Source organism: Cyprinus carpio, chromosome B19, assembly GCF_018340385.1.
Source record: "Cyprinus carpio isolate SPL01 chromosome B19, ASM1834038v1, whole genome shotgun sequence".
NCBI classification, from domain to species: domain Eukaryota; kingdom Metazoa; phylum Chordata; class Actinopteri; order Cypriniformes; family Cyprinidae; genus Cyprinus; species Cyprinus carpio.
In genome coordinates this window covers 3230519-3258176 of record NC_056615.1, presented here as the reverse complement: position 1 = coordinate 3258176, position 27658 = coordinate 3230519, and the positions used below count along the sequence as shown (strand labels likewise).

The window sequence follows — 27658 nt, the reverse complement described above, 5'->3', positions numbered from 1 at the left end:
TAGCTCAACGTGAAGCAACATGCAGCCAAAATCTGTCCAGACACACTTTGATTAATTACAGTGTTGTGATCATTACACTGAATATTCATCATACGTGACAACACTGTCCTCTAGTTGTAAAATGGCAATGTTGTGCTATGTCCTAGAGGGGTAAAGTTATTGAAATTCAGATTAGTTTACCTCACATCAGTATAAATGTGTTAATTTAAGAGTATACTGCATAAATTATATTGTCTAATAAAAATATAAGCTAACCAATCGTTGTGTAACTTGTTTATAAAAGCGTTCTCATTTAAATTGAGACACTGACTTGTATGTGACAATTTACAGAAAAAAATGGTTTAACTATGGCTTTAGACAGAAATTCATTCTTTTATTGTTTAATATTAAACATGAGTTACAATATGCATAATTGGGATTTACATGACATATTAAATCAGTCATTATTCCAACAAATCATACCCACAACCACCAACCATTTTTTTTTTTTAAATGTCATCCAAACACACAATAAAAGTAGTCTTTGAATACTGAGGCCACACTTTTGCTGCTAGCAGAAGTCAGATTCAATGCCTAATGTTAAAGGAATAGCTAAAATTACAAATTCACCCAGCCCCAATGTACTTTCAAACCATACTTGGAATACAAATGCAGGCATATAGCACAATGTTCACACTTTTCTTCTCCATACAATGACAGGGAATGAGGATGGATGCTGCTGAGGTCCAAAAATAAACAACATAAAAACCATTAAAGCATACCATAAAAACGGTGTATAAGCTATGTGTTTACAGACATATTCACTCAAATAGGGCACATCAAGACATTTCCAGCCAGGTTTGATGTCAGTGATGCCAAACTGCTTTGGTTCTCACATGTGTTGGGCTGGTCGTGATGTCCCACGTATGAATATGCACTTGACTGAATGAAACTGGACAGATGCAAAGGGTTTCAGCTTCCAAAAATATATTCACAAATCAAATATAGATTTGTAATCACAAAAATGATGACAGAATGTTCATTTTTGGGTGAACTGTTCTTGTAAATGCTTGCATTGAAACTGCAAGAAAATTGACAGTAAATCAATCGTTTATCAATAGACAGAGTGAGAGAAAAGAAGGTGGCTTGTCCTTGCTAATTAGCTGCCTTTAAAATGTATGCATAAATTGAAAGACAGCAATCGGTAATGTTGATAACTTCAATAACATGCGCAAACCTTCTAAATGCAAAACCCAATCAATCACATAAGCCACTGCTCTTTCTCCTTACTGAAATGTTCTGCCCACTTTCTGGTGAGCTCCAGATAGTGGTCTGGCTGATGGGGTTTGTAGTCCAAATACAGACGAGCCACAGTCTTCTTGGGCACAGCCTTCTCAATCTGAGTTCCTTCATGCCACTCATTAAACGATGTTACTGTGATGATATCAGGCCTTATGGACATCGCTGCCTGCAATGAGGTCTCGTAATATCGTCCATTCACTCGGTTGCGTGTGTTGTGGTTGTTCCACGGCCGGACGGCGGTGTCGATATAACCAGGTCCAGCGCTAGGCACAAACAGCAAGTTGTTCTTGTCGCAGAAAGCTTTGATAGCTTTCCAGTTCTGGTGAGAAGATCCAAAGGAGAAGCCATTAGAAGCAAAGTAGGTGTACATGCCGTCAAACCCACCAGCCAGGATGTCCTGCTTGTGACGCTCCTCCACAATGAGAGCGATGAAGATGCCATCGTAAGGAGTTCCTCGGAGAGTGTGAGAGCCCCTGACGGTCAGCAGCTCAGCCCAGGTCTCCGGTGGGGTAAGGTAGGAGTCGTACACATAAAAGAGCGGAAGGATCTTCCCAGCGCTGGACTTGAACCTGTAGAAAGCCCCATGTTTCCCATATCTGTGAAAAGATTTGAGGAGCAATAGGTTTATTGGTAATATAATATTATAGAACATTGAATATATATATGTAAATGATTTATTGTTAGATATATATACAAACAGTTATTGGTTATGATTTCCTATACTTTTTACATTAAACCATGTTAAATTCCCAGCATCAGGAACAAGCGGATAGTTTATTTTTAATGGCATCGCGGATCGTGTCAGAGGATTGGTGTTGTCAAAACACTCACATGCAATAGTGAGGGGGCGTCGATTATGTTTCCTATGCAATGACGTTAGCCAATCATAACAGTGGTAGATTACAGAGAAGCCTTAAAGGACCCGCCCCTTAAAACAGATCGTTTTAGACAGAGGGTCAGAATGAGGGTTGAAAATAATCATTTTCCCACATATTTATGTTTTTTTTTCGTTTGTGCAAAAAACTTCATTAACATTATAGGTAAATCTTAAGGAACATATTAAAATAAGAAAAACAAAATCCAAACCGTGACCCCTTTAATGCTAACTATAACCTAAATACAACATTGTACGGTGTTATAAAAGCATTTTGTGCTTTCTGGAATGTTACGTGTCCTTGTCCTGAAGACGAGCCTCTCACAGCAGTACAGATGACTGTATTACCTGATACTCAGATACCATGTTAACCTACACTTTACTTAGCTCGGTTCTACATGATGTCTTTCTTTCCAAGGCATTCCTGTTGCTAGAGAACAATTCAAGAACAAATAACTTTAAAACATTTGCAAAATATGACTCCGCATATTGCAGTCAGTAGATTGTTTCAGTGTTGTAGATTTACACACTGCAGCCATTGTTCTCTTCAACCTGAGTGAGTTAGCTGCAATACCATCAGGTCATGTTATACCTTCTGTTTAATTAATGATTAATGATTCATTTTTAAAACACCACTCTCTTTTCTGTTCACCAGGCTGGATTGAATTTCACCCCAGCTCCTCCTGGGAGTTCAAAGAAACCAGCTCATCATGATGGACAAGGGCTAGACTTTCAGGTTAGCAGACAGGATCGCTATGATCTTTAGTTTTGGAACAGTGCAGGAGGTATAAAATTCTGAGGAGGTTCAACCTACTTGTCAATGATGTATTTGATGTTGTCATGCACACTGAGGTCCGTCCGGCCTTTGTAGGGCTGCAGGTGAAACGCAACCTGTAAAGAACCAAAGGTAATGAAGTAAGGAATAAAACTATTTCTAGTAGCTTCTAAACCATGTATCATTCACACATACTGTATGTCTGTAATAAACTGATACATACATTGATAATGATACCGTAGTGTGCATACAGTTCATTAATGAGCAATGAACGTGTTCCTATAACAGTTCACAAATGTGTTCAAATACTTGTGATTTCCTTTGAACAATATATGGAGGGTCAGGGAGCTCTCGGATTTCATCAAAAATATCTTAATTTGTGTTCCGAAGATGAATGAAGGTCCTTCGAGTTTGGAACGACATGAGGGTGAGTAATTACTGACATAATATTCATTTTTGGGTGAACTGTCCCTTTAATTTTAGTTATGAGGTAGGATTAATGGATCTAAAATTTGGTCATGCAGAATAAGACATAAATATATGCTTTAGGAGTACTAATAAACATTCAACGTGCTAGTAATAAGCAAATAGTTAATAGTGAGAATTGGTCCCTAAACTAAAGTGTTACCCTTTTTCTTTCTACAACAGTTCTTAAGTTCACAGTGCACTGGAGGTGAAGATTATCTGTGAATAACAACTTCATTACCCATGTTTCAGACATACTGAACATATTGCTGTATCCTGCTGTAACACCTTTGTAAGGTGGCTGACAGATGACTTCCTCAAAGTCCCAGAAACATAGAAACTTCAGACACAGACGTGTCATGTTGAATACTCTGAGGAGACAGACCCTCTCCACTTCAGTGACAGCGACATGCACAAGGGTGATTTAACTGCAAAACCCTCAGGGCCTCGAAAGAGAAAAGCAAAGCACAAACACCCACCACTTTTCCACACTGCCAATCCGGAAGGTCTTCATAAACTGTTTCCATGGCAACCTGCATTTAGCGACACATCTCTGTCATGGACAGTTTGACATCAAACATTTGGACATGAACAACTACACTACACTAGTGTTTTAAGAAGGAGGTTGCTGATAACACAGATTACATACTCAACACCTGGAAAGTTCCATTGTCCCTCTGACTGCCAATGTAGTCAGTAACTGGTTACAACTACACTGATTGCTATAATCATGATTTTTAATGGTGGAGTTGTTGCAGAAAGAGAGGATGGAAAGAAAAAAAATCTTCTACTCATGTTCATTGGTACTCACCTCACAAAGGTGACAAACTCATTAGATGCATAACAAATGATGATGCCATTACTGTATTTACCATCATTTGTTCACTCACTTTGTTCACTGCATAGTGAATACCACACTATACATCTTTTCTTTTTCTTTCTTTAGTTTCAAAGAACCAAAGAGTTTTGATATGGCACAAAATCTGGTTTGTGATTCTAGTCTCAACTAAGTGTCTTTCTCTGCCTTTCTTCTCATTATTTATGCTATATGACAGGGGAACATGTTTTGCTGAACTGTGAATTTGCTATTGACACATTTTTGCAAATCAGAGGTGTCAAATTCTAGCTGAAATCTCTTATGCACACTTCCATCTAACAGCCGAGCATGAAAGGTCTCTTTAAAGAAATGTGTCAAGCATGAAATGCAAATAAGTTTATAATTTCTACTTCAGGATAAAATGTAATGCTTTGATGGTAAGATGGAAAGTTGGAAAGATTTAAACATACTCTGAAAATCTCAGAAAGACTAAAGTACTAATAAATCCTTTTTCATTTCAATGGCTGAATGTGTCTGTACAGAATGAGGTACGGCCTTGGGCGCAGTTACAAAGATACAGTGGATGTTGTATAAGCACTGGCATGATGTCAATCCACTCAGTCAGGCTATATGCCTTGCTGTGCCCTTACATCTAAATGTGTGATGCCAAGATAAAGCTGAAATGCCAAAGAAACAATTGTAAATCAATGCTACATGGTTGGGTAAGAAAGTAAACTGCATAGGCAGTCTTGCTCTAAAAAGGTATATCACAGCACATAAAATGAAAAATAAATCAACAAACTAGCTGACAGCTCACCCCTAGGTCAGAGTGAAAGCTCAAATATGACATTAATGTACAGGTTCTTCAAGGTTTCTGGAAGGCAAGGTGTCTAAATCATATCTATTGACCACTGGGGTACATCAGGGTTCAGTGTTTGGCCCCTTGATTTTCTCAACATACACAACACATTAGACCACATCATTCATGTACACCATCAGACAACTTACTGCTAGCATGAATGTGCAGCCACAAATGGAGAGCAAATTAATTGGACATGGTTTACCAGAACACATTAACTGTGTTAATCAGCAAGACACTTGTCTTTTAGGACACATTATTAAAAAAATTACAAATAAAAAAGGACCTCACCAAAATGGTGTAAAATGGCACCCAGGATTGTAGAAAAGCTCAGTGTTGTTGTGAGAATTGTCATCATCATTGTCAAACATAAAGCCCAGACTCCAACACTATCAATTCTGATGGGAAACGAAGCACATGCAGTGAAGAGATACGCTTCATTCCATCCCACTGCCCAAGCCGCTACAGGGAGTATTCATGAATGAGTGCAGATGACTGGTATTGCTTTCTGTTTCCAAACTAATTCAAACATTTTGTTCAAAGATTGCCTTGCAATACAGCCCTTTGTGCATTTCAAGACTTAAATCTACATTTGCACCCAGAATACTATGCTTTGTTTACCGAAAACAGAACAGTTGGTCAAGTCAAGGCATTTGGGAAACGGCATGACATTTTGTACGTTACTTTACTGATAAAGGGCATGCTGATGAAGCGGTTTAAAAACTAAAAGTCCTACTGTTGCGGACTGAATTTCAACCATTCCATGACACAATTCATCAGGTAGAAATGGTGAACACAGTTATAGGCAGTAAACACGGAGACTTATGCAACCACTAGTGAGCTCAAGAAATTACAGTCAGTGGCTCATCTACAAAAGCACAAACAATTCAGCTGTTGCAGCAAAATTGAAAACCTTTTTAGTGCCTACCTAATATATTTAGTAGCTCATGTCTTGTGGAGTTATTAAATAGATTCTTCAAGGAATGATCATATGCAAAATCATATTTGCTTTGAAACTGATAAGATACAAAATAAGATATAATATCAGGGTTCTCTCCTCACATTTATACGCAATATGGGTGTTGTAATGTGAAAACTGCAATACAGAACAGAGGTCTTATAACAAGGTCTTTTAACATAGGCTATATATTTGTTATTTTAACATGGAAGTCATGTTTACCATTCAAGGTGAATACCTTTAGAATAGTGTGCATTGACTTTAAGGTATCAGATAAGAGTCACTAAACTGGCATGAAATGACATATCCACATAAAGCTCAGATATACCTTCACTCACAGAATATGAAAAAAGTGCAAAAACGGGTATAATTGTAGGTACAACAGCTGGTCACTGGGGCATCTTAAAGGGACATCAAGGGTAATAAAAGATTCACTTAAGGGCAGTGACCACTTCAGGGATTTGCTCTCAAATTCACATTTGAAGGCAGGGGTATACAAACCCCTTGGGGATTGTGAGGGAACTACATGGGGTTTGTGAGTTGATGAACAATATTTTACATTAAAATAAACAAATGAGGCTGCAGTTAATCAATAAAACAATACATCTTAAAAATACACTTTGATCTAAAGCAGCAGCTATATAGTTTAAAAAGTAGCTATATAGTTGCACTTCATGTTTCAGAGTGAAGTGCAGCATTGTGTTCCATTTACAAACAGGCAGCTTGTAATACAGTGTTTTCAGAGCAGCTTGGTGTACTGTGAATGCTGCTCTGACAAACTCACCTTTGCAAGTGCATGTTCGCTTCATTTACATTCACACATAACTGGCAACTTTTTATGGACGCAAGGATGTGTGTTTTTTTTTTATATAAAAAAATCAAAATAAAAAAATCTTATATTAAAAAAAAAAAAAAAAAAAAAAATATATATATATATATATATATATATATATATATATATATATATATTTTTTTTTTTTTTTTTTTTTTTTTTAAACTATTATATTAAAAAAACTACTATTTGTCCATGTCCTTTGAATGGTTGTCCACCCTATCCTATTGGGGAATCTGCCCCTTTAAGAAAAGGCCACCCCCTTTAGTAACATCAGGGACATCATTCCTGTCAGAAAATATAATTTGCATCTTAATTTTGCAATGGAAACGTATTTAACAGTAATATATATGTCCATGATAGGGTGGACATATATTATGGTTTATGCTTCGAATAATGGCACATAATTATCTAAAAATATGTGGGAGCTCAACTAATATGTTTCCATAGCACTTGAGTGTCTACTATTTATGATATGACATAAAATGAATGGGAAATTAAAATCCATTTTTTTCAGTATTGTGAGGGTTGAAAGGCACTCTATGGTAATATTGACCCATACATACATACATACATTATATATATATATATATATATATATATATATATATATATATATATATGTGTGTGTGTGTGTGTGTGTGTGTGTGTGTGTGTGTGTGTGTGTGTGTGTGTGTGTGTAAAATCATGTAATGCTGATATACAGCCATATCTCATGTCTACGAGTGTGATATTGCATTTAACTATCCGACGACACAAGTGTGTAGATCTTCCATCCGCAATGGAACTAATTCAAAAGTTGACAGTTTAACAGCTGAGCCCAAGCCCTTGTTACTAATTCCAAAATGTCAGTAGTATATTATGTGGAGTACAGTATTATGAGAGAGTGATTGACTGAGCGGTCTTAATTAATTAATTATCATAATTAATTATAATATCTATCTATCTATCTATATCTATCTATCTATATATATATATATATATATATATATATATATATATATATATATATATATATATACACACACACATTCACATTCTTTTCTGACAGTGTTTCAAACAAATACATCAGAATAAAACTCCAAAAGCCAAGTGTTTGTGTAAGCAGGTAAGTTTGATGGATCTCTCACCAGTTACCTTGATACTGTGTCTATGGGCAGCGTCCATTACAGCTGGCACTAGATCCTCTGTGGGTTTGCCATGTTCATCTGCCACACCAGGCGGGTACCAGGACAGGACCACCACACCTGGCATCAAAAGTGGAGATACATTGCTCTACAAGCAATATTTTGTCTCTTTTAAGGTTTTTAATGATGAACGGCCATCTACATTGCACTATAATATCCAAAGTAACATAAATATAATAAATGGCAAGCACAATTCATCAAATTGTGTCTTGGCTGTAAAACCTGCAGCGGCAGCTTCGATTTGAGCCATGTGGGATTCAATGACATCTGGATCTCTGGAGCTGTAGGGTCCCAGTTCAGGGTAATAACTGGACGCAATGTCATCTGGAGGACTGTGTCGTCCTTTAGGGTGACTGGAAGCTATTTTAGGGTCCCAGTGTGGCACCAGTACATGGTCCCAGTGTATATAACTACCGTCCATCTGTGGCGAGCCATACCATAAATAATAGAAGATGTGAATGTCATAGAATATGCTGTGGTCGGGACCAGAGTTGGAGAACACTATCTTAGTGTCACTGCCCACACCACCATTCTGACCCGCTGATTCAGCAACATTATTGGGTCTCTGGTCCATTCGCTCTCCAACCAAAGGCATCAGCTCCATTCCTGGAGCAAGATCCGAGAAGCCATCAGTGGGTTTGAGGGTTCGTAGGCCCATCATAGTACCAAAAATAAACAAAGTGAACAATAGAAGAGCCACACACGCTTTCCTGCGTAACCTGTTCATGGTCGCTGTCCGTGGTGCTGGAAACGGCAATTCACACAGGGGTTAGTATGACCGAGGCCTCCAAAAGTGGATTGTGAAATGCTTGTGTTCCATTTCCAGTTCGCCCTCTATCAGATTTGCATTTGGCACTCTGGATTGGTTGCTTGGTCCTTGTCAGGAAGCCATTATCTTCATTACATTAACAAACTATAAAAAATTGGAAAAAGGTGCTTTGATAAATTTCTGAACATGCAGCGAAGATTCTAAGCTGACAAACCAGCCCGCATTATTTATCACGGAATATTCATAACCTGACAGAGCATGCTATATTTCTAACTCAACACTGCATCGATTTGTTTTTGTTGAGTCGCACACGCTCGTTTGAATTCGAAGGAAAAGCGTCCATGCAATCATGCATTAATCACATGCACCAGTTCATCCGTCTCCATCGCTTCATTTCCGCTGCTCCCCAAATGTCTCCTCTTTCGTGCTCTCCCACGCGTGGATCTTTTTTCTAATCCTTTTGCGCAGTATAAAACACTTTCACATCAGATGCACTGGCTTTGTGAAAGCATCGGCTGATTTCTGTGCCTTTCTGTCGCCTGTGTGCTGATGATAAATCATCTCTTGTTACTGGAAGGTGGAGTCTCGTGGGTTTGTCACCATGCACGCATGCTCAAACAAGGACACTGGCTCTGTTCGCAATGGCGTGGTGCTGGCTGCATACTGAGCAGTATATACTGAATATGGCATACTATTTATTTATATATATAAAAAATAAAAGAGTAGAATGTAAATTAATGCTTGTTATGCAACGATATGCATTTCAATCAGTAGTTTGTTATACATTTGTTACCTCTTAATGTTTGTATACTTGATTCTTGCTATCATCTCTAATAAATATGATTATTTAGCCTTTTTAATAAAAAAAAATGCAACATAAAGTGAAAACGTTGGATACTTCACACACACACAAAAAAATGCAAAATGCAAATAAATAAATAAATAAAAAAGAAGAATAAACTTATTGCTCAAAATACCACAGCTTGCTGTATTTTAATATATACTAAATACTATCCACTGTATCCCTAACCCTAACAGTATCTGAAACTGCACAGACATTGCAAACATTGCTTTCACATGATGACTGTACATTTTTACACTGGTGCTAAACAGATTACAACCATTCCTTTTATCATGTGAAATTAGAAACGCATTAGCCTGATCAGTGGGTGTTTTATACTCATTAGAATAGATAGGATGACCTGTCCTCTTTTTCAGAACTTAAAAAGGCCTCCAGTCAGGATTTGTAAATTGCTAAATTGTCTCCCAGACAGCAAGCAGTTTTGGCCCAGGTCTGGCCCACATCTGGCCCGCATGGATTTCATGCGGGCCAGATGTGGGCCGAAACTGCTTGCTGTCTGGGATCTGCGGTTTGGCTTTCCTATTGACATGCTTTTTGGTATGCGGTGGTTCTATATACCACCCTACCCTTCCACCCAAGGCCAGTGTCCTAATTTAAAAAAAAAGCACAATACAGTCACCCTATTTATAGAAAATGCTAACAAAATAACGCCATGAATCTATATTTCTGAAATCTGAACTCCTTCCCCACGTCCACAGCCCCGCCCACATGTGCGAAATCTCCGCCCCTCACCCACAGCCCCGCCCACGCAGGCTACAGCTCATTGAAATTACAGTAGGCTACATTTATTACAGAATCATATCTGTTTTCATCAGACTTAAAATGTACGTACACAGCAACAACTGAGACGGATTTATCCATCATCCCTGTAATTCAAAGTTTATGAAAGATTCTCAATCTTTACTGGTTTTCCATCCATCAAACAGTTTCTGTCTTCCGTTTGAAACGTTGTTTGATCGCATTTAATGTCCTACGACGACATCTGGTGGAGAATCATGCGTCGAGCGGCTCTTTCTGAGTGAATGTACAGTCTCTTGGTTTCCACGATGGTTTGGTGGATGAAGGGTCTTCGAATACCTTAGATAATATAGCAAATGAGATCACAATTATCCAAGCGACATTTAATGTGAGAACAGAAAACTTTGTCATAAAAAAAAAAAAAAAAAAAAAAAACTAGATGGCGCAAAATTCTGTTCATAATGAGGACAGATTTTGTCTTACTGTAAAACATCATAATGTGAGAATCGGTGAGAAAAAAGGATTACTTAAAGATGCAGTCATGAATCCATTTTCAAACCGTGTTTTTGGCTTATCCTGAATCACTGCGTTACATCTATATTAAGTGATTATATTCGGACTATTTTAGACTGGTTCTGGTGGAACCGCTGCGGAGTAGACCGGTACCTGCGTGATTCGTCATAGACATAAACAGAGAGAAGTAGCTCCGGCTACAATGTCCTTCCGCGAGACGCACGCAGTTCTGTTAACCGCTAGAGCGCCAAAAGTTACCGACTGCGGCTTTAAAGGTATAGTTCACTCAAAGAATAAAATTTGTTTGTTTATCTACTTACCCCCAGGGCATCCAATATTATTCAACGAAACAACATCCATTCAAACAAACCAAACAGGGAGGGGGGAGCAACAGACACATCAATAATTTTACAATCAGAAAAAAAAGAAAGGAAAAAAAATATGGTCATTGCTTTATATATTCCAAGATTTTGGAAGAGAAACATTGCCATGCTTCGATGGTACAAGGTTTAGCCTTATTCATTCGTGCTGTTGTACCTTCACAAGTCACTATTTTAAGGAGGCTGTGAATCCAAAATGTTTTACAAACAAAGGTTTTTAACACAAACCATTGCAGTCTGTCAGTCATATAATGGAAGTGGATGGGAATCACGGCTTTGAGAGTCAAAAAAACATACACAAACAAAACCAAATTAAACCTGCGGCTCGTGATGATACATTGATGTGTAAAGACAACGATTGCAGACTTATAAGTGCATTACCGCCACCTATCTCTCAAATGGACCATTGACACTCTATCTACAATCTCAATTAGGAGTGTCAATGGTCCACTTGAGAGATAGGTGGCGGTAATGCACTTATAAGTCTGCGATCCGTCTTAAAGCAAGAAGAAGAAGAACATGGCCAGCTCAGGACGCACTCAGGACAGTTTGACATTGGGGTGAATCAGAGGTAAAAAACGATATAAATACTGTTCAGTTTCTTGCACAGACCGATCATTTCGTGTCTTTACACATAAGTGTATCATCACGAGCCGCAGGGTTTCATTTGGTTCTGTTTGTGTATGTTTTTTGAACTCTCAAAGCCATGATTCCCATCCACTTCCATTATATGACTGACAGACTTTGTCAACGGTTTGAGTTAAAAATCTTTGTTTGTGTTCTACTGAAGAAACAAAGTCACCTACATCTCGGATGCCCTGGGGATAAGCAGATAAACATCAAATTTTCATTTTTGGGTGAACTATCCCTTTAACATGGCTAGAGAGGCCTGAATCATTCAGTACACATAAGTGTTTTTGTTTTAGAAAAGTTATAGGGGAGCACTGGCGATCTATAAAATCTAACTTTTTTTTTTTGTTTTGTTTTCACGCCTGTAACTAACATTTTTTTGTGCTGTTTATCTCAAACTTTGGTATAATGTATTTTCTTTCTTTTTCTTTCTTTCTTTTTATTTTTACTCATTTAATTTATTATTATTATTATTATTATTATTATTATTATTATTATTATTATTATTATTGCATTTAAACAAAAATACAGTGAAAGTCAATTAGGTCCATCAGCTGTTTGGTTACGCACATTCTTCAAAATATCTTATTTTATGTTCAGCAGCAGAAAGAAAATCATACAGGTCTGAAACAAATTGAGAGTGAGTAAATTATGACAATTAAAATTTTTGCATAAACTGTCCCATTAAATGTTTTGACAAACATAAATGGATTTCGAGGCATTCATTTTGATATGTACAACTCAACAATCACTTTTTGTGATATGCAGAGATTATAGTTATTTGTTGTTGTGATATTTACAAAGCCACTGAATTAATTAGACTGCACGGGTGGAACTCCTGTTGAGGCAATAAACTCAAAATATAACACATTCTGATTTGTACTTGGATTGGCAGCCGTTTTTTACTCAGGGAGGTGGAGCACTGAGCACAAATAAACCAGTCTGATTTCATCTGTCCTCCCCTCAGAGTGCTGGAGATGGTACAGTCTGCTTCCGAACGCTGTGTGAACTGTTCAAGAGACTAATGCCACACACACACACACACACACACACACACACCGAAGATGCCCTGATACACACCTGTTCTGCCCGAGACAAACATGATGAACGCAGAAATGAAAACCATCCTGCTGTAGGGCTGCTCTCTATTGGTAAGTGACGCTTTTATCTAGAATACAACAGTCTTAATATTGGCCAGGATTATAGATCAGCATTTAACCTCTGTTTTTTAAATATTATATTTGAATATGCATTTTTTTTTTATTTGACTATGAAATGTCATGCATGTTAAGATATTACCGCAATTATATATTATAGCATATTACAAAGAAAATATATTATAAATATTACAGCAGTTGTAATTCCAGTTGACATTTGCTTATTAGTGCCGTTTTGAAATATAGATACTTTAACATGTTGCTGTGTTTGAGAGTAAATGTCAGTGAAAATCATCTTAAAAAAATATATATATATATTAAATGTTGTACATTAATATGGTAGAAGCCACTAAGTCTGAATATAATATGGAAATCTTTAATTATTGTTCTGAGGTCATTCTTAAGTCTGATTTCTCTCAGAGGTTAGTCTGCGCAAATGACAGCATCAGAAACATTAAATATAATCTGTAATAAAAGTTAGTGTTTTTTTTATGAGAAGAGTCAGGTACATTTTATTAGAAATGGAGTAAAGAAGTAAATATAAACACTGCATAGTATTACAAGTATGAAAATAGTGCTGATACAATACTAAACAACCAAACTATACCATTATAAAGTGCTGAAAAGTTCAAGAATAAATTAAAAAGGTGGTTTGGTATGTGCTGTAATATTTTGTTTAACTTTTTGCAGTGTTTATCACAAACATTAATACAATATTCCCATATTAACTGCATCTAATTGTAGTTATGTGCTACTTATCCCATAACTGTTCATTTTGTGTTGAGAAAACCAAGTTGTTGTTACAACCTACCTGTTAGTATCTGCCTCAACAGGTTGTTGGACACAAATAGTGATTTCAGTGCTATAGCTCATTTCTAATTGTGTTGACTGATGGTCTTATAACACTCCCTCCTTAATGAGAGTCATACTGCAGAATTTAAATAACAACTTTATAGCCATACAACAGTTTAGAAATCTCTCTGCCAGCGTCCAGCAGATTCAGGGAGGACATCATCCTCATAAAGCCTCCTCAGAGCTGCTGTTCTCGTTCTGGAGTGATCTCTTTAACCGAATGAGTCACCGCAGAGCAGAATAAGTATCTCATCATGCCTGTCTCTTTACCCCCCGCCTGGTGTTCTAGGACATGCAGTTATTATGCTGTGCAGCGGAGAAGAGCAAGGGACGCATAAATGCGCTGTTGGTACTTTTGATTCCCAGCAACATGTGGTTGTTGTGTAAGATGTCTCGGTGTGGTATTCTGGGTAATTCAGCGCAGTCAGCCCACGCTTTTCCTGGCTTTGTGAGATGCCTAGAGTCGCACTGTGTTTGCTGCCTCTTTGTGTTGACCTTGACAAGACATTTAATCATCTTCCAGCTTCTCCCCTTCTCCTTCGATCTGAAGCCTCACGCTGTCTTAAAGACCACAGCTGGCTGAAAGTATTGTATCTAAAATGTAACTAAAAACAGGAAATGAATATGTTGTGTGAATACTTAATGTCATGTTCAAGGCTCCATAGAAAAGTAATAGTATACAGTACAAGTCGCTTAGTTTGTGGCATGATTCATGTTCCTGAGTAAAACTTAGGGTGAGGGAGTTTGGAAAAACTCAAATCTAGTACTAACAAGCAGTGTTTTGTGTTGTTTAATCATGAGTCTTCTAGCATTTCTTAACTGTGATGATGTAAACTTGATCACAAATACTGGCTGCACACATTTTATACACTTGCACATTTACATATTTCTACTTGAATACACACATTATTACACACAAACTGTTTAGGGGTTTAAGGTTTCTCAGTGGCAGGAAGAAACACTCTCTCTCTTTCCTTTAATTATACTGTCAAGATAAAAGGATGTTTCTAGAGAGACAGAAAGCCTTTTTTTAATTCACTAAAACACCAGCCATAGATCAATGTGTTCCTTTTAGTATATTACACAAGATAAGATTTATTGAGTTACAGACAGGGTTAGTGACAGTAGTGCTCTACTGCCATGACTGATGCCAGTATTGATATCTGGCCAATATTTAATACAATGCAGATGATATAACAGAATTTAAGAGGACATAATATGGATACAATTGCTGACTTTAAATAAACACTTTGTAAGCCAATGGCAGTAATCAAAAATGACAAATGAATCAGTCTGATTAATATATTACCAGCCCTTTTTGCATTTTAGCATACATTTAATAAAAACTATTATGGGAATAATAGTATAAATCAGTATACTTAAGCGCAAACAATGTTTTCAGACACTTAAGTGCATATGAATTAAATGAGATTGCATTTTAGTTTGTATTAACTTAAGTTAGATAAATATAAGTATGTTAAATAGCCTAAGTAAATAACTATATAAGTAAATATGAAATGCAAATGCACTTTAGAGTGCTTTTTGAGTCCCACTTAAGTAGGACTTTATAAAATACATCTTTATATGTAATATTATAATTACTTCTATTGTCTCTGAAATATGATTAAAGGGAATTGCTGAATGTACTGACAAGCATTTATGGTAAGCTAAAATATACTTTAATGTAATTTAAAAGCACACAAGGCATACAGTCATGCCAGAGGTGTTCTGTAGCATGATGGGTAATGCTACAGAATGCCTCTGGCATGACTGTATGCCTTATGTGTTTGTGATGTGTGAGGTGCAGTTTTTCCCTATCCATCAATCCATCCAATCTTTGTATTTAAACCTTTTCGCTCATAAAAAAAGATGCTCACAGACAAACTGATTTATGCCGCAGGGCAAACACAAGCTTGATAACCCTTGTTGTACAGATGGGGCCGTGCCAGTGCTTTGAGCCAGATGGCATCTGATGGCTGCTGCACATATGCTAAACGCCCAAACTGCAGATCAAGGTTAGGAAATCTGAAAGGACATAGTGTGTGTTGTGTTTGGACTGGCCATTTCAAAACATTTCTGCTGGTTTCGGTGTTTCTTTTGGCTTGTACCAGTAAAGCGGCCACCCAGTGCACACACTTGAGAGAGTGTAGTTTATTATGACTTGTATGGTCTATTATTTGTTTATACTACCCACGAAATTAACACCCTAAATACTGAGCTCAAGAATTACCAGAAAGAACAAATCTTTGAACACTTGAATGAAAGGCTTTATTTCCTCAGAGATACTTTAATCAAACAACAGATGCAAGTTTACAAGATAAAAGAGCATTAGATCTGTGAATATTCGATGTGAGTATCTTTCTTGTGACTTATCAGTGATAACATTCTCTGTATTCAGACTTCAAAAAGGAAATCCTTTAGGGTTTGTGATGATTGTGTTAATGTATGTGTGTGTGTTCTGTTTGGAGAACTAGCAGCATAAAAATGCTTGAAAGATTGAAGTAGACAGGCTGTGCACATTTGAGATGTGCTGGCATTTATTGTCTCATTCATGATGTTTACTGTCCAGAGCAATCTTCAGCCCTGTGTACACCGGATATTAAGATGTACTTTGGGCAGTCGGATCACAAGCAGACGAGGGAGACACATTCCCATTCACACCCTCTGTACACTTTTGACCACTTCTATCCTGATTTCTTTTGAGGAGAGGGTCTGTTTGTATGTAACTGTCAATTACAGTTATTATCCCAGCATATATGTCATTACACCAGTGAATGGCAACAAGTGACTGTCTTTATGAGTGAATCATTGAATCATTCAGTCAGCCAATTCATTCAAAACACTGATTCATACAGGATCTTAATGACCATCTTCATGAGTGAAATGAATCATTGAACCCTTCTGACAACCGATTAATTAAATCATGGTTTTATTCAGGAATGAATCAAGTGACTGGCTGCTTCCAAAAATTTATACTCTCTGAAAAAGCACTTCTTCTGAATAAAAATGGCAAATTATTTATGCATACTTCTATGTAGACATACCACTATTTTTACATACATTTTTTTTTGCCCACTATAGAGTAAGGAAGCAGGCATATTCGGATGCAACCACTGTATTTATGAGTGAATCATTGAAACATTTAGTCAACCAATTTATTAAAAATACTGATTCAGTCAGAAAAGAAACAACCGTCTTTATGAGTGAATAACTGAATCATTTAGTTTATCGGTTCATTTAAAATACAGGCTGCGTCTGAGATCACATACTTACCTACTATATATTAGGTGAAAAACAGTATGTCTAAAGAGTAGTGTCCGAATTTACAGTTGAAGTCCCTTTTACAAGCCGATCTCGCTACTAAATGCATTAATGCATTATTTTCTGTGGTGACAATGAGGTGATATGAAATTACACAATGTTCACTGGACAAACAGATTAGTTAATGATTCTTCCCTTTGAGCTAACTTGCAACAACCTTGACATGGAATCTACTTATAGTTAATACTGCACTGGGCAAGTTAAATATTGATAACATCATTGAATACCATATAATTAATATATTATTTAACAGTGTACTTGGCTTGCAAGGTGGTAGTTGGAATGCAAACCTAAATGTAATTTTTTTTTTTTTAAGAAAATAAGTTAAATAAGACAGCATTGTCTTTTATGTGGAATGATTTCAGACATGAAACGCAATGCTGGCATTCAGCATTGCTCCTACCATGGACTTCACTGTGGCATGAATTCTCTTCCTTTAACAATAGTACAGAAAAAAAGAAAGAAATGTAGAAGTAAAAAGGTATTTTTTTATTGCACCATATAAGGAATAGGATAGATTATGTAAGTTAAAAGGGGCTTAGGTCTTCAGGGAGTGTCAGTCTCAGAGACAGTGGATGTCTGAGAAGCAGTAGCTGGATCAGATCCATTGGCAGTTCAGAGGCAGCGGCCATCAGATATTCAAAGTCAGACTCAGAGACAGTGGAAGCATCAGAGGTCGTGTCAGTCTCTGAAGTCGTGTCAGTCTCTGAGGTAGTGGCACCCTCATTATGTTCAAGGGCAGTCTTCCAGGTAGTGTCAGTCTCAGAGGCAGTGGTAGGCTCCAAAGCCCTGGAAGTTAAGAGGCACTGTTGTCTTTGAGGCAGTGTCAGTCTGAGATGTACTGTCAGTTTGAAATGCACTGTCAGTCTGAGATCTAGTGCCTGTCTGTGAGGCAGTCTCAATTTGAGAGGCAGGCTCAATCTGAGAGGCAGTGTTAGTCTGACAGGCAGTGTTAGTTTCAGTGGAAGTGTCATTCTCAGACGCAGGGCCAGTCTCAATGGGAGTGTCAGTCTCAGAGGGAGTTTCGGGCTCAGAGGCTGTTTGAGACTGATAGAAAGTGAAAGTCTCAGAGGCAGTGTTAGTCTCAAGGGCACTGTTATCTCTGAGGCAGTTTCAGTCACAAGGACAATGTCGGTTTCAGAGACAGTGTCAATCTCAGGGATGATGATGTCCTCAGGAGCACTGTCTGTCTCAGGGACAGTGTCAGTCTCATGGATGATGACAGTCTCATGGATGATGACAGTCTCAGGTGCTCTGTCCCTTTCAGAGACGATGACGGTCTTAGACGCACTGTCTATCTCAGGGACGTTGACGGTTTCAGGTGCACTGTCAGTCTCAGGGTCACGGTCCCTCTCAGGGACGATGACGGTCTCAGAAGCACTGTCCATCTCAGGGTACGTGACAGTGTCAGTTTTACGTGCACTGTCTGTCTCAAGGATGATGACGGTCTCAGGTACACTGTCTGTCTCAGGGACGTTGACGGTTTCAGACGCACTGTCTGTCTCAGGGACGATGGCGATATCAGGTGCACTGTCTGTCTCAGGGACGATGACAGACTCAGGTGCACTGTCCGAGACACTGTCCGTCTCAGGGATAATGACGGTCTCAGATGCACTGTCCGTTTTATGGACGATGACGGTCTCAGGCGGACTGTCCGTCTCAGAGACAATGGCGATATCAGGTGAACTGTCCCTCTCAGGGATGATGAAGGTCTCAGGTGCACTGTCCATCTCACGGACTATGATGGTCTTAGACACACTGTCTGTCCCACGGACGAGGACGGTCTCAGGCGCACTGTCCGTCTCAGGGTACGTGACAGTGTCAGTCTCAGTTGCACTGTCCTTCTCAGGGTACGTGACAGTGTCAGTCTCAGGTGCACTGTCCTTCTCAGGGACTATGACGGTCTTAGACGCACTCTCCGTCTCAGGGACGATGACAGTCTCAGGCGCACTGTCTGTCTCAGGGCATGTGACAGTGTCAGTCTCAGGTGCAATGTTTGTCTCAGGGACGATGACGGTCTCAGGCGCACTGTTTGTCTCAGGCTCACTGTCCGTCTCAGGGTACGTGACAGTGTCAGTCTCAGGTGCACTGTCTGTCTCAAGGATGATGACGGTCTCAGGTGCACTGTCCGTCTCAGGGAAGATGTCAGTCTCAGGTGCACTGTCCTTCTCTGAGAAGATGTCGGTCTCAGGCACACTGTCCTTTTCAGGGACGATGACGGTCTCAGGCGCACTGTTCGTCTCAGGGACGATGTCGGTCTCAGGTGCACTGTCCTTTTCAGGGACGATGACGGGCTCAGGCGCACTGTCCGTCTCAGAGAAGATGTCGGTCTCAGGCGCACTGTCCGTCTCAGGGACAATGTCGGTCTCAGGTGCACTGTCCTTTTCAGGGACGATGACGGGCTCAGGCGCACTGTCCGTCTCCGGGACGATGACGGGCTCAGGCGCACTGTACGTCTCAGGGACGATTACGGGCTCAGGCGCACTGTCCGTCTCCGGGGCGATGACGGGCTCAGGCGCACTGTCCGTCTCAGGGACGATGACGGGCTCAGGCGCACTGTACGTCTCAGGGACGATGACGGGCTCAGGCGCACTGTCCGTCTCAGGGACGATGACGGGCTCAGGCGCACTGTCCGTCTCAGGGACGATGACGGGCTCAGGCGCACTGTCCGTCTCAGAGACGATGTCGGGCTCAGGCGCACTGTCCGTCTCAGGGACGATGACGGGCTCAGGCACACTGTCCGTCTCAGGGACGATGACGGGCTCAGGCGCACTGTCCGTCTCAGTGTCAGCTGCAGAGGTAGTGGCAGTCTCAGATCCTGTGTCAAAAAAAGAAGAGAGCAGAAACTGTTATGGCATTGTATCTACTATATTATTATCAGAATAATGGTTACTGCAATTAAAAATTGTAATTTTTATTGATTCCTCATTGTTATATATATATACTTAATACTTCTATATGTAATACTTCTCTATGTATAGATTTTTTAAAATATATATTAATTATATTTTAGTGTAACCCTCAAGTCATTGTGTACAGTATGTTGAATACTGTGCCTGGCAAAAAAATTAAATGACAGTTAAATCATAAAGCTGACATCACTTCCTTGGAGGGAAAACAACTTGATAATGTTAGTGAAATCTATTTTTGTTAATTTTATCTGATATGGTCAACCCCATTATGTCCGCTCTATTATGGAAAATATGAAAAAAAAAGTAAGTAGAAAAAAAATACTAATAATTCAGTGTCAATCAAAATGTTTTGAGTATCAATAGTATAAAAATGAAGCAAAAATGTTGCTTATGCAATTGTATCTGAACAACAACAACAAAAAAAAGACCGACCAATTTATCACCAGATAAGTTTTTTTTTTTTTTTTTTTTTTACTGTTACGTTCCTAACAGGGTGTACATTTTTAATCTCAATTTAATCTTTTAATTTTCAGACTGATTTTCATAAATGCTTAAATTTATTCCTGAGCTTGATCATATTTTTTATTTATTTTTTTACAACTTCCTATAATGATTACACACACAAAACAGTTTTTAAATTTCTACATTTTATGATGCTCAAAAGGCACCAAACACCAGGAACGACTCACATGCTCAGATGTACAGATGATACAATAATGCACTTACCTTCTGTGAAAGGCCACACCAGTTGTCTCTTGGTTGTCTTTCTGGTTATCTGTGGTTGTTTGGTGTCCTCCTTTTTCACAGTAGTATTTGGTGATTTATTTTTCACCCTGGTGGAGTACCACCATAACATCACCAGACTGGCAGTGATCAGCATGGTTTTGTTTTGGGGAACCAGCTGAATCTTCTGGAGTCCAGATAACTGGACAAAATGGGCTGTCTTGCAGACAGACTTGCAAATTTGGACTCTTGGGTCAACTGAATTAAGAGTGCAGTCAAGCAGAGTGAATATTTTCGTACAGCAGAGCGAATCTTGCAGTCGAGCAGAATTCAAACGAGCAGATTGAGTTGTAAAAGCGATCAAGCAGATTGAGTATTATACAGATTCTGAACATTCTAATTTCGAACCTGTCATGTGACGTCACAGACAGCGCCAGGCGGGATTTATGCAAAGCATTCTAAGCACGCGACTATGCACGTGCATTATCAATTTTCTTTTCTTTTCTTTAATAATAATAATAATAATAATAATAATAATAAACAAATTACAACGGGCTACAAGCAAAATAACCAAAACATCAAAAGACACTGAATAAATATAACAAATATTTTCCCCAACGAAATTTAGTTTTTATTCGGGGGAAGCACGCGAAGCATAGGCAACTGAAAAGCTACATGTCGTTTCTCAGTATGGAGGTGGAAACCTCGCTGTACTAGGAACAGTTCAACTTACAGATTCGTTGTTAGAAGAGACGCACAGACTCAGATAAATGAATACACAGACGGATAATCTCTCTTGGTAGTACGTGAGGTTTCCCATCTTTTGCTGCGGTTTATTTATTTATTTTTACAATTTCTTGTTTGGCAGACGTTTTGTTAAACAGCTAGTGGTGCTGATGATCGCTGTATATCAGCGAGAGCTGCTTGTTATTCTTTGCTGTCCTGAGAAGCGATGTAGTGAATAAGAAAAAAACGAGGAGCAGACAAGTTATGATAAAACAAGGAACAGATACAGTCAGAAGGACCAAGTGTTGACATAGGAAATAAAAGAAAAAAGAAAGTGAGATCTCCAACCCTGCTCCTGGAGAGCTACCGTCCTGCAGACTTCAGTTCCAGCCCTGCTCCAACACACCTGTCTGTGATTATCAAGTAGCCCTGAACACCTTGATTAGCTGCTTCAGGTGTGTTTGATCCCAATAGTATGTTCCTGCACAACCGGAGGCTGCAGTTTCAGGACCGCAGATCTAGGACCGCAGTTCTAGGACCCTAGTTTTTCGTGACAGCGCCACCTACCGTACTGGATGATTTAGCGATGGCCGCAGTTTCAGGACCGCAGTTCTAGGACCCTGTTGGTTTAGTTTGTAGTCATGTTTGTATATAGCATCAATATATTAATCTCAGTGGAATTTGTTTTTAAATGTGATTTTTGATTCAAAATGCATCAGAGGTTAATTACTAAGTGTGCTTTGAGTCACAATTTTAAATTTAAACATGAATTTACACAAAATATAAATGTAAACTGTATATCAATTTTAAAACAATTGTAAAAAAAAAAAGGAGAACCTTAAAAGTCTTAGTCTCTTGAATTATACATATCAGAAATCATTCTAATATGCTGATTTATTATTAGAATTATCAATGTTGGCAACAGCCAAATATTTTTTTGGAAGCTGTGATACTTTTTTCAGGATTCTTTGATTAATAAAAAGTTAAAAAGAACATTTATTTAAAATAGAAATCTTTTCTAACAATATACACTACAGTTAAAAAGTTTATGGTCAGTACATTTTTAATTTCTTTTTTGAAAGAAATTAAACCTTTCATTCAGCAAGGGTGTGTTAAATTGTTAAGAAGTGATAGCAAAGATTTATATTGTTAGAAAAGATTCATATTTTGAATAAATGCTGTTCCTTTTATCTTTTTATTCATCAAAGAATCCTAAAAAAGGTATCGCAGATTCCAAAATAATATTTGGCATCACAACTATTGATAATTCTAATAATAAATCATCATATTAGAATGATTTCTAAAGATCATGTGACACTTTATACTGGAGTCATGGTGATGGAAATTCATCTTTGCATCACAGAAATAAATAATATTTTAAAGGATATTTAAATAGAAACCATTATTTTATATTATAAGAAAATTTTGCAAGATTACCGTTTTTTTTTTTTTTTTTTTTTTTTTTTTTTGCAGTTTTGATCAAATAAATGCATCCTTGATGAGCAGAAGAGACTTCTTTAAAAAACATTACAAGTCTTAACGATCCCAAACTTTTGAACAGTAGTGTGTATATATACATATATATATATATACATATATGTGTGTCATTTTTGCGACAACATCACAACAGCACCAAAGCGAACCCCTTTTCCATCAGTTGCTGCATGGATAGAATGGCTGTAGGCTTCAACTCTAGAGAAAGAGAGAGCGAGAGACAGAGAGAGGGAGAGATAAATAAGAAACATTTGTTTAACATAACTGAAATATATATATATATATATATATATATATATATATATATGATTTAACACTTATGCACTGTTGGAGTTTTAGAGAGAGAGCTAAACAGAATATTCATGTTACTGACATCTAATTACAAACTTCAAATGTGTAAGTACATAAGAGCAATAACCACCAATTGAATGATCTCCCTATCTTTCCTCAATTGTTTGTCAATCTTTCTATTACATTCTTCCACTTCACTGAAATAGTTATCAGAGAACAATCACTTTTGTGATAACAGAAATAAACAGCCTAACCAAATCCATAAAATCACTTCATATTGGCCATGCAGAACATGACAGAAACTAACGATAACAATGGACTGTATGTGGAGTAGGCCTGCAGATTAGGCCAAATTGTAACAAGCTATTAAAACTGCCAAACACCTCATTCATCATTGCAAAACAATGCCAAAACATCAGGCTAACACATAGTGCAACTAGACAGTCAGTGCAGTTTAATTATGAAAGATATTTTGTACTTAAATATGGTAAAACAACGAGTATTAAGCCAGTATTCACACTAATACATTAAGCTGCAGGTAAATCTTACAAACCTTACATCAACCATGTCATCTGATAAGTTTAATTAATGTGCTGGCTAGATTCACTTATAATACTTCGTCATATAAACTCAACAAGGATTTATGAAATCATGGCCACGAATTAACGTCGTGGTAATTAATAAAACTAGCTCACGAATTCTTAATTTGGTGGGAATTAATTATTAATTCATAGTTAGCAATTCTCACTATGTAAACTTCGCACCGTTTAAACGTTATAAAATAAAACTTAATTAAATATCGGTACTCACCGTCTGATTGCTGTCCACGTCGTCCATCTTTAATCAGTGTTGATCCAGTACGGTAGGTGGCGCTGTCACAAAAAAACTAGGGTCCTAGAACTGCTGTCCTGAAACTGCAGCCTCCGGTTGTGCAGGAATACCCTTCTCGTTTGATCGGGGTTGGAGCTGAAATCTGTAGGATGGTAGCTCTCCAGGAGCAGGGTTGGAGACCACTGGACTAAAGTGTATAGCCGGCATTCCCAAAAGTACAGACCTGGGGCCCGTTCTTCGTATGTCGCTTATTACATCCGAGATGATATCATCACGCTAATCAGGACCTGGCTAATTCGGTTCTTCGAACGCACCTGTTGTTGATGATTTGTATGACTGGATTGAGATATCTGAGATAAATGCGTGTTCATGGTTTTGTTTAAAAGGGGTTATGTATCAATACTAGAAATCACGATCAGCAATGCAGCGATTGGCTGGCAGCAAGACGACAACGTAATGACATCATATAATTAAAAAAGACACCTGACGAAAAACTTTACAGATTTCAGGACTTTTATAAGGAAACAGCCATGCGAACAAAACTACATGTTATAATAGATTTGTATGTCGCTTTGGATAAAAGAGTCTGCTAAATGACTAAATGAAAATGTAGGCTAATAGATAAATGAAATGTGCACTGTTTTTATTTATTTTCATAAATTTACATGACATTTTTATTTTGTAGTAATTAACAATTTATTTAATTTAATATTTGAACAGATTTGTTACATGACAGCATTAATTAAAGTCCCTTAAAACTCAAGACAACATAAACTCCACAACAACCACACCATCAATGACCCTGCACAATAGCTGTCATCACTCAAATTAATGCACGAGTCTACAATATCTGTATAGCATGTAAGACTCTGATACAAGTATGAAGTAATTATTTTATGACAAATAAATCTTTCAGTGAGTAAAACTGGCTGTGTTAAAGACAACATAACGTTATATTATCTGTAAAAAAAAAAAAAATATTATTTTAAATTATTGTCTCTGGATCAGTAGGATGCTCTTGTAATAAAGTAGTGGTGGTAGCGGACAGATTTTAAGTATCAATTCTGCATAAAAAGATCTAATCCTGTTTACATGAAATAAGCTGCTCCCGAGCAGGTTTAAGCTTAAGGACCTGTTGCTATGACACCAACTCCAGGATGAGCTTCGAAGAACCAAATGATCCAAGATCATGCCCAATCATCAACAATCAAATCCAGCTAACGGAGTTAACAACGTACGAAGAATGGGCCCTGATCGAGTCTGAAGAACGTCTGAAGAATGGAGCTGTCCTGGTGCTTTTTCACTGGAGCAGCTTCACTCTTCCAGCCCCACAGACCAGAGTTTGAGAAAGGACAGGGCGACCAAACATGGACACTTTGCACACCGTTGACCCCTTTATGGATGTGAAATAGTTGGACCACGACTCCTGCTCCACTGCAGAGCTTGCTGTCCTGGATTTAACCCTGCACCACACTGAAGATCTGTGTTTGATAGCAGGGAGGCTTCGAGAACAAATTGAGGAGACAAGCCTCAGATTCTGTTTGGAGAGGTTTGCTTCCTCTGATGTTGACATTACACTGTAAAAAAGTTCTGGGATTTCACAGCATACAACTGTAATAATTCACAGTAAATTACATTATTATCACTTTACAGGCTTTTACTGTGATATTCACAATATAGTAACGTATTCAGGAATTTTACTGTGAAAATAATGTAGGTGGAGCAGTTACAGGACAATACTGTAAATTCCGTCCCGTCTCCGCACACTGTGTCTCTGACTGAGCTGCTCCTCCATGTTCTCACCCGAGTCCAACGGATTCAGCGGTAAGTGTTGAAATATCAAATTAAATGCCTTTTTAATATGATAGTGCATGTCATTTATATTAACCAAGTAGAGTTAGTTGTAGGTTCTGTTGTCATGTAGTTAGCGGTTAGCCTACATGTGTAGGTTTGAGCCCGCCAATTTTTTAAATCATAAACAGACCTTGGTTGTAGTAATTGTACCGTATTAAGTTCGTAGCTAACTGTGAGACATTAGCTAATTTTTTGGAGCCTCATTTCGACAAAAAAATTGATTGAATTATCTCAAATTTAGAATTTTCTAAGTGCTAAAAGCAATCTCTTTCCTGTATACGTTAGGTTCTCTCCACAGCGGTGATCGCTGGGGAATAAAGTTGTAAGGTAAGATGGCCTTATGATCGTTATTATCAACCAGAGAAATTATAGTCTTGTGGATTATGGCAAAAGTGGAGTAAATTCATCTCAAATTAGTAACGTTAAATGGACTTCATTTTCTCCCCTGCTGTGTGTGAGATACGATCAGCCTTTGTCTGCTTCATCAACTGAAAAATGAAGTGAATATAAGATAAATCGATAGGGGCAAGATATTATTTGTGTGCATAAACGATTCAGACCCGCTATCAGTTCAGAATCGAATCATTTGGCTTTGAAAAAATGTTTTTTTAAAGCCCTATATTTGCAACTGTCTTGGTTTTCAAACATAAAATGAATGATCTATTATGAAAATGACAGATTTGTAATATCAAAACTGTTAAGCGATTAGTTATGTAACATTGTGAATTATACACCTTAGCAACTGTATTTACTTTTTACCCATAGGCTCAGCATTTAGAATGTATTCACCTTATTTTTAAAATTAAAAATATTGGCTTCCAGTCTCATCTGCTTCATGTTTTGCTTCTTAAACCTGCAAATTGATGTTGTCTTACCATATTATTTTAATGTATTATCTTAATTATGAACACACTGGTTTGTAGTGCAAACAGTTTTACCATTTACTATTCTTCTCGTTATTTACCTACAGCAGCTAATGAACCGGAAGTCTCGCGCATTCACAGAAAACTGCTTTTTAAGCTGCTGTTATTTGAATGGTTAGGGTTAATATCACCTTGTTCTGTCACCTTTTTGGTCTGTACTGTAACAGCAGTGACCCACTGAAGGTGGTCACTGGTAACTGACACCTTTTTCCTCCCACTTGAAAGAAACTAACAGCTTTCCTCTCTGCCTTTTTGTTTATAGGTGCTTGTCGGGCAGCAATCCAGAGACAGACACAAATTCAAAGAGGCAGAGAGGACCTGCAAGTCTTTGACTTTGACTTTGAATGTCAGTCTAGTATGTAAGCAATGTGTTTTGTGTTAAGCTAGATGTGGTCATGTAGTGAGAAGATCATAGAATATGTTCTATAGTGTGTCCTGGTTCAGTGGAGAGAAGCATGATCGTCTGAACCTCTTTGCTGGAAAGTTTAGACAGGATTTATTAAACTGCTAAATAAATGTGTAAAATTGATTGTTTTGTGTTTATTTGAAATGAACATATCTTTCCAGTGTTATAGGTTATTGATGAGTTAAAAGATCAAATTACAAAATTACAGAATTTCATAATACATTAACA

General features: G+C 37.9%; 2 protein-coding genes across 4 annotated transcripts; both read right to left on the bottom strand.

The window, feature by feature from the left end:
- Positions 1-352: 352 nt before the first annotated feature.
- LOC109108509 (glycoprotein endo-alpha-1,2-mannosidase-like protein) lies at positions 353-9430 on the bottom strand. Of its 2 annotated transcripts, XM_042745026.1 has the most exons (5): positions 8271-9430; positions 7999-8108; positions 3875-3928; positions 2970-3046; positions 353-1877 (listed from the first exon to the last, which is right to left on the bottom strand). In XM_042745026.1, exons 1-5 carry the CDS (start codon positions 8773-8775, stop codon positions 1241-1243), a joined length of 1383 nt encoding a protein of 460 aa, XP_042600960.1. In that variant the 5' UTR covers positions 8776-9430; the 3' UTR covers positions 353-1240. The 2 variants fall into 2 exon arrangements, with proteins under 2 accessions (XP_042600960.1, XP_018977199.2); XM_019121654.2 differs by lacking the exon at positions 3875-3928 and having other exon boundaries at positions 8271-9428.
- A 7770-nt stretch (positions 9431-17200) lies between these two features.
- LOC109055218 (flocculation protein FLO11-like) lies at positions 17201-22054 on the bottom strand. Of its 2 annotated transcripts, XM_042745009.1 has the most exons (3): positions 20909-22054; positions 19154-20088; positions 17201-19111 (listed from the first exon to the last, which is right to left on the bottom strand). In XM_042745009.1, the coding sequence occupies exons 1-3, from the start codon at positions 21060-21062 to the stop codon at positions 17798-17800; spliced, it is 2403 nt and encodes an 800-aa protein (XP_042600943.1). In that variant the 5' UTR covers positions 21063-22054; the 3' UTR covers positions 17201-17797. The 2 variants fall into 2 exon arrangements, with proteins under 2 accessions (XP_042600943.1, XP_018928001.2); XM_019072456.2 differs by having other exon boundaries at positions 17201-20088.
- Between the last annotated feature and the right edge of the window lie 5604 nt (positions 22055-27658).